Below are 14,055 nucleotides of genomic sequence, written 5' to 3'. Positions count from 1 at the left end.
AAATTTTAGGATGGTAGCAGCCGAAGTTAACCCCACAATTCTGAAGGATAGAGGTTAGTTGCTTTCTTGCTGAAAAACTAATTTATCTAGATAAGATGATTTAACTTCTTATCACTAACAGATCATCGAAAACTAGTTTATCTTGATTTTACGATGATTTAACTTCGTATCTAATTAATCTGGATAATCCAGCTGCTTCAGGAACATTATATCGATAATTTATCTTAATTAATCGCTCGCTAATTAATTATGTTTCCAAGGTAACGAGCAGTTTAAAAGAGGCGAATATGATGCAGCAGTTAAGTTTTACACAGAAGGTTTGGACATGTTAGGGGGTAAAACATCCTCTGAAACTGCTGTTATATTAAAGAACAGGGCAGCTTGCTTCCTCAAACTAGGTACTTGTCAGATTAGCGTTACTTTCGCTTTCACTTTCCCTTTCCCTTTGACTTTATTTTCTTTCTCTTTTGTTATTTTGACTTAGTTGATGCTTTGTTGATGCTGGTCCCCCAAAATACGGGTTTATTATACGATTATTTGTAGACATGACGCTGACAAAATGCACTCCACACCCCCACTCACTAAACTCTTGCAGGAAAGTACGAGGGAGTAGTAGATGATATTAACCAGTGTATTAGTATGGGAGGGGGAGACAGTAAGGCTTTCTACCGTAGAGCTGTTGCTCACCAGCATCTTAAGCAGCTTGATAAGGCACTGAAGGATGCTATGGACTCTGTTAGGATAGACCCCAAAAACAAGACTGCTATTGATTTGGTTATGGAGGTTAGAAATTTGTGTTATATTATATTATACCTTATATTTTGTATACATTATATATTTTATACATTGTATACATTCCCATGTCAGGGACTTAACATAGCTTTTGTGTGAAAATATGAGCTGTTCAAGTTTCGAACATAATTATGCAGATAATATCTGTCTGGTGATCTTTGTTAAGATACGAATTAACATTCCACTACCTTAGTTAAGAAAAGACATCCAAGGGCGGAAGGATCTAATGACGAGTACTACAGGACTTGTAGATGAAATGCTCGGTTCATTGCGGGATCAGGAGGCAGATGTGGATAAGAAGACACTAGCAATGAAGAACCTGGTCAATATAACTTCCAATAAAGCAGGATCAGAGAGTGTAATCATGAAGGGAGGCCTCAAGGATATCACCAGGTAATGTACTATAATTATTAATGTATATCAATGTATATTAATGTATATTAATGTATATTAATGTACATTAATGTATTATAATGTATATTAATGTATTATAATTCATCATGCAGCGAATCTGTTGATTCACAGCAATATTTGTACGTTCAGTGCGCTAATCGCTATAACTCAATGATGAAAACAATCGTGAACCCCACGTTATTACTTTTACACGTTTAGTTACTCGAACTAAATTCCACACATACAGAGTAGTAGTGTAGCTATGGTAACTAGTAGTGTAACTATGGTAACTAAATTCCGCACATACAGATAATAACCTATCCCAGGTTCCTGCACCAGGATAAGATCCAGCTACACGCCCTAAACTGTGTTATCTGTCTAACACGTGACAGTATCCCACGCACTAAACTCGTCCTGGAGAGTGTTCCCCTGGCAACTTCTATAAAGATTCTCAAGCAGAATAATGAGTGCTCCTCGCTTATAGGCGGTGTATTATATGAGATGTTTAACTCAGTGCTAGAGGACCGGGGATATGATTACACTAAAAGAGAACTCGGTCAGCCCATCAAGAAGTTCCCAGTCCCCAAACTCCTCAACACATTGTTCGAATACTTTAAAGAGTGCAGTAAAGTAGCTAAAGATGCAGCTATGAACTCGCTTCTCAATGCGGTCGTCAAGGTAACAGACTCACGTGTCATTAACGAGGAGGTGCTCAATAAAGAGCTGATAAACTTTATGATAACCCTGGTAATGAACGGAAAAGTTAGTTACGACCACGCACAACAAATCTCTATAGTGGTGAGTAAGATGTGGGCCAGAACAAGAGCAGACGATAAGAGATCACTACAGTTTGTGAGGCAGACCTCCACTGTTATTAACCCTAGGATACTCTCCGGGGAGGAGGAGCATCAGATGTTAGCTCTGAGGGCGCTCAATATTCTGCTGCAGGTAATTGTGTTACATTACAGGTAATTACAGGTAATTACAGGTAATTACAGGTAATTACAGGTAATTGTGTTACATTACAGGTTATTATAGGTAATTACAGGTAATGGTGTTACAGGTAATTATGTTACAGGTAATCACAGGTAATTACGGGTAACAGTGTTACAGTTAATGGTGTTACCAGTGATATATATAATATTCAGTGTTTTAATTCATTTAACCGTCTGTATTCCTGTTTAGGGTTCGTTTGAGGCGGGAGGCGATGTGATAAAGGATAACGCTGAAATATACAGGATAGTCTCTAAATTACTGTGCTCTAAAGACACAAATATTCAGCAGGTTAGAATTTTAGTACATTTTAGTTATTAATTCGAGATATTCAGCAGGTCAGAAATTTAGTACATTTTAGTTATTAATTCGGCTGAGTCGACCGAGGAGATCGCATAGATTCAATGGATCCTTAGCTACTCCCTAGACTGGGTGACACTGGGATTCGAACCCTGAACCTTCTGCGCAGAAGGCGGATGCTCTAACCACTAGGCCACCTTAGTTATCGGTATATTACTATAGTGTCCTCATAATTCCAGAGCCAGACACTAACGCGTAACATACGTGCCTCATCGCCACGAGTTTCTAGTTTCTAGCTAGAATTAAATAAAATATTCAACAAAAACGTAATATAACACTATACAGTATACAGGGGTCATAAGTTACTGTGCAAACGTTTGGGCTTGTAAATTTTATATTATAAATAAGTTTATGTAAAATCCGGATTGGAGTATTGTTTATGAGTCGCATTGTTGTAATGTATTCTGGGTAAAATTATCTTTATCCCGGTTGTTGCGACAAGTGAAAATGCTATCAAATTATTTGACTTGTCGCAACAACCGGGATAAAGATAATTTTACCAAGAATACATAAATAAGTTTAATACAATTTAATGAATTAAATATAAGTTTAATGAATACCCCCCTCAGACAGCCGCCGAGACAGTAGCTCTGATGTGCAGTGATAAGAAAATGTGTTACAATTTGGCTGGACAAAACTTTAACATTCTCAAAACTCTTTACAAAGCTCCTAATGTACGTTTTTACTACTAATTACTAACTAATTACTAACTAATTACTAACTAATTACTAACTAATTACTAACTAATTACTAACTAATTACTAACTAATTAATAACTAATTACTAACTAATTACTAACTAATTACTAACTAATTACTAACTAATTACTAACTAATTACTAACTAATTACTTACTAATTACTTACTAATTACTTACTAATTACTAACTCTTTAATAACTCTTTACAAAGCTCCTAATGTACGTGCTTAGTGCATTCTTTCGTTTCATTTATCAATTTGTACCGTTCATATTAAAGCCGATTAAAATATAGATTGAAGTCAAGTTAATTTTTTCCAGAACAAGGGTAAGAAGATTATCCCCATTCAAGTGAACTAAGCTATAATTCTGTATTAAGCTTTATTTATTAATAATTATTTTTAAACGAGTACCAACCAGGTGGAGGACTCAGTGAAACTGCGCACGCTGGTGGCCATGAGTAAGATGTGTGCCAGCAGTGGTGGGGATGTTAACAAGAACATTATAGCAGAGGGAGCCGGAGCGAGGATCTTTAAACAAATCCGGGCACTCCTCGTCAAGAACCCAACAGAAGAAGCCAGAAAGTGGGCGATAGAAGCTCTAGCGTACCTGACTATAGACGCAGAAGTGAAGCACAATCTGGTGCACGACGACGAACAGATGAAGATAATCTGTGATTACTCCACGAACCCCTCCCCCAGTACTAGCTACTCCCTCTCGTGTATCTTCATGAACGCTACTAACTCGTACGACATACCGGATGTTGCGCCGGAGATGCAGAGAATCGCTGAGTACGCTAAACAGAACGTACCTCAGGCTCACGAGCTGGATAGTGAGGAGAACTTGAAAACCAGGTTAGAATAAGCACTAGCACTAATTACTAACCAATTATAAACCAATTACTTACTAATTACGAACTAATAAACAACTAATTACTAACCAATTATCAACCAATTACAAACCAATTACGAACTAATAAACAACTAATTACTAACCAATTATCAACCAATTACAAACCAATTACGAACTAATAACCAACTAATTACCAAGTAATTACAAACCAATTACCAACCAATTACCAACAAATTACCTAGTAATTACTAACTAATTACCAGGATAAGTAAGCTAGTAGTTGCCGGTGTGCCTAGTGTTCTGTCTGCTTGTTCTACTGCTGATAGCGAGCGTACAAGAGAGTTCCTTGCTCGCAGCTACTTCGGTATCATCTCTAGTGATGAAGGTAAGTTATTATCCGTTATCTTCTTGTTTCGATGAGTGTTCATATTTTATAATGTACAATACAATATAATATATTGTATACATAATACAACTAGTTAGATTTCTGTTAAGATAACGTAAGCTGTCTTAACAGAGTTGAAGTTTCCAGTTTTTTCGTTTAAATGAACTGTTTAATAAAATGATTAATGTTGAATTTCAAATATTTGATTTGCTCATCTGAATGACTAAAACTCATTTCATCAATAAATAAATAACTGTATTTGATAACTAATTACTTATCTGAACACACTAACTATTAACTACTAACTATTAACTATTAACTATTAACTATTAACTATTAACTATTAACTATTAACTAATACCTTATCTGAACGTACTAACTACTAACTATTAACTATTAACAGGTGCGAACTGTGGTGCTGTTGTACAGCAGGGGGGAACTAGAGCTCTCCTTAATCTGTTCGGTGAGAACACAATAGAAGGAAAGAGATATGCAGCCCACTCCATCGCTAAAATAGCAATTAAAATGAACCCTGCTCTAGCATTCAGCGGACAACGGTTAGTAGCGAATAATTAACGTATCAAGTCATTTAATAAATTAATTAATGATAACTTAATAACGTATTAAAAAATTAATTATTAATAACGTATTGTTAGTTTGGTTTGGTTTGGTTTCAAGAGCTTAAACTTGCCACGTATGTCCAGGTTCATTATAATAATGCAGGACTTCTAGGCAATGAGCTTGGTTGTGGGACACACTCAACTAGGGAAGTTGAGAGGCCTCAATCAAGTCTCATTAAAGAGATATCAACAGAGTGTGAACCACTGCCAGACTTACCTTTGATTAGAGTTTGCCAGGCTCTATAAGTGTGGCAGATAGTGTCTTCTTTGTCCTATCCTTTGTCCGTGATGCTGGTAACAAACTCTTGTTGCAGGTGATGGTGACATAAACTCATTTGCATGATTGGGTCTAGAGATGGGTCGATTGTGAAGTGTGCTATATACTTATATAAATAGGTAGTTGTGATAAATAGTACTGCTCAGTACCGTAATTATAAAACCATTATCTGAAAACTTGTCTCAACATAGAAGATCTAAATGACATGAGGTCTAAACTGGGTCGATTAAAAGTGAGCTACAGATTAGCGGCTGGGAAAAACAAAGAGATGGAGATTAGTGATTAATACAGGTAATCAGTACAGGTGCTGAGTGAACGTATGACAGACCGTAAAATCGGAAGATTAACTGTTAATGACTAAAACACCCTAGAATTAAGTGCCACAACCAAGAGGTTATAAAGTAAAGAGGGTCTATATAGACTACTAGAAGATAATAAGTGGGCTGAAGCTAATAACTGGTTAACTTGTCGCAATAGAGAATGAAACATATCACAACAAAGAGGGACAAATTGTCGAGAAAAATTAAAGTATCCGGTAAATATCACTATGCTGGGTAACTCGTGATGTAGCCACGTGTAAAGAATTCCTCGTGTAGGAGGAGGTAGAATAAATAAAGTAGTGCAGGTAATTATCACGATGCTGGGTAAACGGACAGTGAAAACAAGGAGAGAAGGGTTACTAATGGCTTAAACACTAAATGCAGACTAATGAGAGTGAAGTGCTAGGCACAGAGTAAGGGGAAATTAAACTACTAAAGATAACGTATTGTTAACTAGTATGAATAGATCAGTCAATGAACATGGTAAATGGTTACATGAGTATTTGTATATTATTATATACATATTGTATATACATTGTATATACAATACATTGTATGTACATAATATTACATATCCTCAGTGCGATTGACGCTTGTAGACCGTGTATCTCGCTAATATTACATATCCTCAGTGCGATGGACGCTTGTAGACCGTGTATCTCACTAATAGAGTCCACCAATGAGAACACGTTTCTAGTATACGACGGACTAATGGGGCTCACAAACCTGGCCAGTGTGAGTGACAGTGTGAGAGAGAGGATTATCAGGGAAGGAGGGTGTCACCACATTGACTTCCAGATGTTGGAGGATAATGAGGCGCTGAGGAGGGCCGCTACTCAAGCAGTGTGTAACCTGGCTCTCAGTGACAAGTTCAAGGAGAGATACCTCCCTGGTTAGTGTAGTTACTAACTAATTACTTACTAATTACTAACTAATTACTAACCAGTTCAAGGAGAGATACCTTCCTGGTAAGTGTTAGTGTAATCTCATAATATTATACTTATAGTAAAGGTAGACCTGACGTGATATTATACAACTTTCAGTATATGTTCTAGGGATCATTTAGAAGAGATGAGCCAGACAGAATTTTGAGGTAGGCCTTTTTAAAAAATTTATTCGATTTTGAAAATCGTGGACCTCAAAAAATCATCAAAAAACGAGGTCCAAGATTTTCAAAATCGAATAAAAATTTTTTAAAGGCCTATCTCAAAATTCTGTCTCTTTTAAATGATCCTTAGAACATATACTGAAAGTTTCAGGGTGATTGCTCAAAATATGTAGGAGAAAATAGATTTTTAGACTCGATTTTCAGGGCACGCGATCAAAAATCGCTCGCGCAATACAATTACCACACACGCGCTGACCTTTGACCGGCAATAATTTCGGCTAGGAACGATATTTTTCCACGGCATCAAAAGCATCTGATAGATATTACTCCCCTCTATCAGAAACAACTAACTAAAAAGTCGATTTTGAGAAAATTTCCATGAAGACCCCCCTGCCCCCATAATACAGTCAAGTCGGCTATAGACAATTGTCTTACACGTTATCAACATGTCCTAGCTAATAAAGGACGATGGGTTAAGCAAATTATTAATTATTAAGTATTTTAATTGTATTATTATAAAAAGTATATATTTTCATTACCTAAATATGCAAAAATTAAGTGGATATTTCATTTGTCAAAAAAATTAGAGATTTTTACATTCCACACACTATTTTCAACTCACCCTGTAAATCAAATTAGTTCCACCGGGATCTGGTAGTACTCATCATTCTGCGGCCTCTTATTTATTGTCATCTCGCACGACTCCTCCTAGAAAATAATTGCTGGGCATATGAAAATTTGCAGTTTTCCAGACATTGATCGGGTTAACTAGTTGACGTTACAAAATATAATAAATAGTTATTAGAAATAACATGATAACGAACTAATCTGACCACCAGAAGTAAAAGAGAGCACAGAGCCAGTGGACCGTTTGAAAGCCGTGTTTGTGTTCTGTGCAGATGAGGAGTACCACACAAGAGTGGCAGCACTGGGAGCACTAGCTTATCTCACTTCCGATACCAGGATCTGCAAGTGTATCATGAACATCGGGAGTTTTGAGGAGGTCGTCATGGAAACTGTTCTTCTTGAGGATCAAGGTTGGTTTATTTAACTGGTGATACTCTTACTGTTCTTCTTGAGGATCAAGGTTGGTTTTATTTAACTGGTGATACTCTTACTGTTCTTCTTGAGGATCAAGGTTGGTTTTATTTAACTGGTGATACTCTTACTGTTCTTCTCGAGGATCAAGGTTGGTTTTATTTAACTGGTGATACTCTTACTGTTCTTCTTGAGGATCAAGGTTGGTTTTATTTAACTGGTGATACTCTTACTGTTCTTCTCGAGGATCAAGGTTGGTTTTATTTAACTGGTGATACTCTTACTGTTCTTCTTGAGGATCAAGGTTGGTTTTATTTAACTGGTGATACTCTTACTGTTCTTCTTGAGGATCAAGGTTGGTTTTATTTAACTGGTGTCAAACACGGCGCGCGTCTTGGTAGGTTATGAACCTACAAGTTTCTATTTGTACTTGTGTTCAATACAGTTTTAACGAGTATTTTCTTTCTTTGCTAAACCACTGCAACATTACACTGCAACATAACACTGCAATATTTGAGGGGGGGGGGGGGCATCAACCTCATAAATACCTATTAATTTATGTATATTTATGAGGTTGACGCCCCCCCCCCCCCCCAACATTTCACTGCAATATTACACTGCAATATTTTAGGTATTCGACACAGACTACTGGTTATACTTTTCATTTCACTGCAATATTACACTGCAATATTTTAGGTATTCGACACAGACTACTGGTTATACTTCAAAACATGTTAGCTGCCGACAAAGAAATAGCTGAGAAGATCATTAACACTCAGATATTCGAATGTCTACTTGCACTGCAGATGGTTTGTGCTCCTTTAAAACCCTTATTATCCATTATTATCCATTACATCTTATATACATATTATCCATTATTATCATTACTACTATACATATTATACATACTAGCAGGAACCCGTACCGTCAAACCTTTAAGACTGGTGTCAAGGCTTTTTGGTGGCCGGATCAGTTTCCTAGTCTCCCAGTACACAGTAAAAATAATTATTACCTATTTAATTCGCGTTTTTGACACCACTTGGTAATCCAAATTTTGGGTACTAAAATTCTTATTCCTTGGCCGATTTTCGATTTTTTCATGCTGATTTGAAGGCCATTAAAGCATTTGAATCAGTTAAAAAAGTTTCAGTTTTATATCTTGTACGGTTTTTGCGGGAACCCGTGTTAAAGTTGATGCCGTGGTGTCAGTAAAATGGTGCGGATAAATAAATATATATATATATATATATCGTCTCGCTTTATATATAGTAAGATTATACATATTATACATATTATACATATTATATACATATTATATACAGGAGTGTTATAAAGTTGTTGTACTCTATAAGTGTATATTCACCTACAAGCATAACCGCTTGGCGTGATGATGTACATCTTTGATTGGTCGAACTTCGACCAATCAAAGAGATTGGTCGAAAGACCTTCGACCAGGTCGAAGGTCTTTCAACAACACAGCATCATCACTTTCATAGTAGTCCCCGGCTTATGACGGGTTCATAGCGGTATTAAACATGTTTTTCTGGGCCCAAACATTCTACGCTCCTACTATGCTATTACTGGTCTCTTGACTAACTCCCAATCATCTGTCCATATGGTAGTGTTTCTGGACAAATAGATGGTATACGATGCCCTCAGGCTGATCTCAGCGATCTTCATGCAGGCCTTCTTCTCTTTGTTCGTTACGTTCAGGTGGTTCATAAAGGTTGGGAGGCTATAGTTGTAAATGCCTCGAGCTCCCACTTCTTCTGCAAGCCCATCCGTTGGCTTCTATCTCTTCTGTCAGCTGCTGATATCTCTTCATCTTTCGCTTCTCTTGATCAGCAAAGTTCTGCTCATTTCCACAAGTCAGCTCCATTAGATAAACCTTCTTTGCTTTATCTGAATAGATCACTACATCAGGTCTTAGTGGTGTAGCTGCAATGTGCTGCGGGAATTTCCTCTGTCTCTCATCCTCATCAAATATTATCTTCCAGTCGTTGGCATCTGAAAAGAAATATCTTTGGGTCTCATTTAAATAATGCACTGAATTCTGAAAACTGGGAACATCTACTTAGTGGTAAACCAGTCGAAGAGGCCTGGTCAGTTTTCAATACTATTTTCACTTCTCATTGTAATTCACATATTCCTAAGATATCTGTCTCCGATGAATTTCAACCCCCATGGTTTGACTCAGATGTCTTTGATTTATGTAGAAAAAAGGAGCGACTACATGACGAATGGAAACAGTCTTCTAATCCAAAAAAATATTTAAAATTTTCCAAAGCTAGGAGGGATTTTAAAAATCTCGTTGATGCAAAATTGGACGCAAACTTTGAAGATGATGATAACAGAAATCTCATTAACAAAAAGTTCTGGTCTTTTGTGAAATCTAAATCAAACTCTAATCGCATTCCTGAAACAGTCAGCTACAATGGTTGCCTACGGTCCGATCCGCAAGGACAGTGTGAGTTATTCAATAAATATTTTAACGAACAGTTTACAGAGGGTAGTGATTATGATATAGATATCGACTTTTCCAGTGACCGTGATTTTCAGGTCAATTTCGACACTTGTAAAATCAAAGGTTTACTTGAAAATATTGATCCAAGTAAAGCGCAAGGGGCCGACAATATCCATGGAAGAATTTTAAAGTACTGTTCAGTGAGCCTGTCTAAGCCTCTTGCTATCCTTTTTGAAGCTTCTTATAAAACTGGATGTATTCCAGCAGATTGGAAAATGGCAAACGTTGTTCCAGTTCATAAAAAAGGCTCTAAAATTGAAGTTAACAACTATAGGCCAATTTCTCTGACAAGCATTATTATGAAAGTTTACGAAAAAGTAATCCGGGATGAATTGCTCAATCGATGTGAACATCTTATTGATCAACGTTAACATGGTTTTATGAGTAGGAAATCATGTACAACTCAGCTAGTAAATTTCTGTGACAGCTTAGCCCTATCTCTCAATGACAATGTTCGCACTGACATAATATACTTTGATTTCCAAAAAGCTTTTGATTCTGTCAACCACGACATAATTCTGTTGAAGCTCAAAGAACAATATAACATTGATGCATCTCTACTGAGATTCTTCAAGTGCTACCTTGAAAACAGATACCAAAGGGTTGTCATTGGAAATAAAATGTCTGCTCCCTGTCAGGTTAGATCAGGTGTCCCCCAGGGCTCAATTTTAGGGCCTACTTTATTTATACTTTTTCTTAATGACATTACAGAGGATTTGTCACCGGAAACAAATATAACCATGTATGCTGATGATACAAAAATATGGCGTAGAATCACGTCCCAGGATGACCATTGGCTGCTCCAGCGGGATATTAACAGTCTTCAAAATTGGGCTCATCATAATAAGATGGTGTTTCACCCTTCAAAAAGTCACGTTCTTTCTATTACCCGAGCATATTCTATGAATCGTAGTGTTAATTTTGTGTACTCAATGAATGAAACGGCTATCGAATACACAGACATTGAAAAAGATCTTGGAGTACATATCAATAGTAAGTTAGATTGGTCACATCACTGTGATATGATATACTCTAAGGCTAGTCAGAGGTTAGGCCTTCTAAAAAGAACATGTTACTTCACCAAGAACACTAAAAAACGTCGGGCCTTCTATCTATCTCAGGTTAGAAGTCATTTCGAACACTGCACAATTGTCTGGCGGCCTCATTCAGAAACCTCGGTGGAGAAACTTGAATCGATACAAAAAAGAGGTATCAAGTGGATCCTTAATGATATTTACTTGAGCCTTAGGGACAAAAAAAGGTATTTCATAGCGTGTAAGGAACTAAATATCCTTCCACTCTCGGTAAGGTTTGATTACAAGGATATATTATATTTTCATAATATTTTTTATGACATGTCAGTTGTGACATTTCCACCTTACTTACGACGTTTCATGGGAAGTAGGTTAAGGCGATCACATCTAGACGATCTCAGTATGATTAGTGACATTTCTCCTCAAGTTCCACAAAACCTTACGTCAAGCCAGACCAGATGTTCAGGCATATCTAAGTCTTACTTTTACAGAGCACACATTCTTTGGAATAAACTCCCTTATGAATTAAGGGAAATCTCAAGGCCATCCGTGTTTAAAACCCATTTAATTAAGTACCTCTGGACAGTTCTAAACGACCATATAACATCCTCTGACAGTTAAACAATTTACCTTAATGTAACTATATTGTCTAAATATAAATTGATATGAAGTATAATTAATAAAATATGTTAAATAAAGTGTGTTTATAATTATGATTTATGGTACATTGTTATTTATTATATTTATATTTTAGGCTGTAACCTTATTAGTTCAATGGAATAAACCTAGCATGCCTTGGTTGCAGCATCGCTTCACTTATAGGTGCATTTAGGGCCCGATGTAATTGCTATGATCAGTTTACTGGTCAACTGGTGTTTCGGTGTCCCTTATTTTGTTTACACTCGGTCACTTGTCAAGGCATGTAAGGTCATTCGGCGATATTTTCTTTGAAATAAAATGATGTATTTGTGTAACAATTTGAAAGTTTATTGATAAAAAAAATGATGAGTTGGGTCAGCTAGGGTAACCTTCTCGCGCTTATTGCCTGCCTTGTGAAAGACCGACGGTGCCCTCTTCGATTCCTTGGCGATGTCGGAATTAAACTTGTCAATCTGTGATGAAACAGTCTTCATGATTTCACGTAGGACCTGATCATGGCGCCGGTTGAAACGTCCCTGTCTTAGTGCAACCTTGCAGAACGTTGAGATATGATTGAGTGTCCCTTGTTTGCTGCAGAGTTTACAGTTTCCTGAAACGGCTTTATTCCAAAGCTTTAGGTTGCTAGGTGTTGACGCAGTGTCATGGATAGCATTGACATGAAATTTTAACAGTTCCGGACTAAGTTGATAGATCAGGTTATTCCACGTGGTGTCAAATGTCATTGTATTTTCCCATGTGAGAAAGAGGTTTTGCCGCTTTTTGTCAAAAAGTGAACAAATAAGTGTCTCTTCTACATATTATATTATGTAATATTATATTATGTAATATCCTTACTATTGAGTTATGTTCCTTAAAATCTGACTATATAAAATAACACGTGACATGTGACACATGACCATATTTTCCCTCCTTTTCAGGGAATGGGCACGCAAGGGGGAGTAATGAAGGATCTCCTGAACAACTGTATGGCAGCTGCCAAACACTGGGGTCTAATACAGAGTAATCCTGGCGACTACGTTTACACTGCTCCTCAAGAACAGTCTTCTTGAGCTGTCACGTGACCTAACAGCCATCTTCTTGAGCTGTCACGTGACCTAACAACCATATTCTTGAGCTGTCACGTGACTTCTTCTTAGCCGCACCTTGCCACTCTCTCTCTGGGGGCGATGTAATTACTAATTACTGTTTATTTATTGATGTACAGGGAACTCTGAACTTTATGCTATCCTATTTTCCTTTTATAATTTAATAGCTGGTCTTTTTTATTTCACGCAACCTTGCTGGCTACTTAGTAGAGGTAGATGAACAAGACTTTATATGTTATATAAATCTTCTGATGCAATGGATCTATAAATGTTTTTTTTTTCGCAGGAAAAAATAAATTTATATGACAATGACATGACGTAATATTGTAATATGGGATCTAAAAATTTGTTGATGATAAAGGAGATAATATTTAAGATTTTGTAACCGTTTCAATTTAACTAATTCATCATTTAAAATGGTATCTCAATTTGTCCGACCATTTATCGTCGATACTTCGACGCGAACTATCATTCTTGCTTCGCATCGCAGCAGAGCAACGATCTCGATTGATTCACGATGTCCATCCTTCACAATCACACTCAGTGAGTGACTCACAGCTCGGTGAGGCCGGCCCAGTGGTGCATCTCGCCGATCTAGCGAGAAGCATCATTGGATGCGCGGCCCAGTACTAGTAGTGCATCGCGCTACAACGATCTCGATGGGTTTATATATTGTCAATCAACACGTACCTGTCACCAAGATGTAAATCAGATCGAACGAGAAATTAGATCGAACCAGTTCGATCTAGGAATTAGATCGAACGCGCGGCGCGGCTTTCAATGTATTTGTATATGTATCTCGCGCCAGCGTTCGATCTAATTCCTAGATCGAACTGGTTCGATCTAATTTCTCGTTCGATCTGATTTACATCTTGGTGACAGTAAAGCTACCTAGCTCGCTCCTCTCACGTATAATGTA

At 37.1% G+C, this 14,055-nt stretch overlaps 1 protein-coding gene across 1 annotated transcript; it reads left to right on the top strand.

Annotated features, from left to right (window-relative positions):
* The first annotated feature begins 7 nt into the window (after positions 1–7).
* Positions 8–13,530, top strand: LOC134824433 (protein unc-45 homolog B-like). Its single transcript, XM_063836340.1, has 15 exons — positions 8–53; positions 261–398; positions 596–783; positions 986–1,185; positions 1,512–2,133; positions 2,371–2,469; positions 3,108–3,212; positions 3,654–4,087; positions 4,349–4,470; positions 4,874–5,027; positions 6,320–6,579; positions 7,635–7,832; positions 8,530–8,642; positions 12,969–13,145; positions 13,178–13,530. Exons 1-14 carry the CDS (start codon positions 11–13, stop codon positions 13,098–13,100), a joined length of 2,808 nt encoding a protein of 935 aa, XP_063692410.1. The 5' UTR covers positions 8–10; the 3' UTR covers positions 13,101–13,145; positions 13,178–13,530.
* Positions 13,531–14,055: the final 525 nt, after the last annotated feature.

The sequence above is a fragment of the Bolinopsis microptera genome, chromosome 12 (assembly GCF_026151205.1).
Source record: "Bolinopsis microptera isolate Bmic1 chromosome 12, MBARI_Bmic_1.0, whole genome shotgun sequence".
NCBI lineage: Eukaryota > Metazoa > Ctenophora > Tentaculata > Lobata > Bolinopsidae > Bolinopsis > Bolinopsis microptera.
This window is presented reverse-complemented; position numbering and strand designations above follow the sequence as displayed.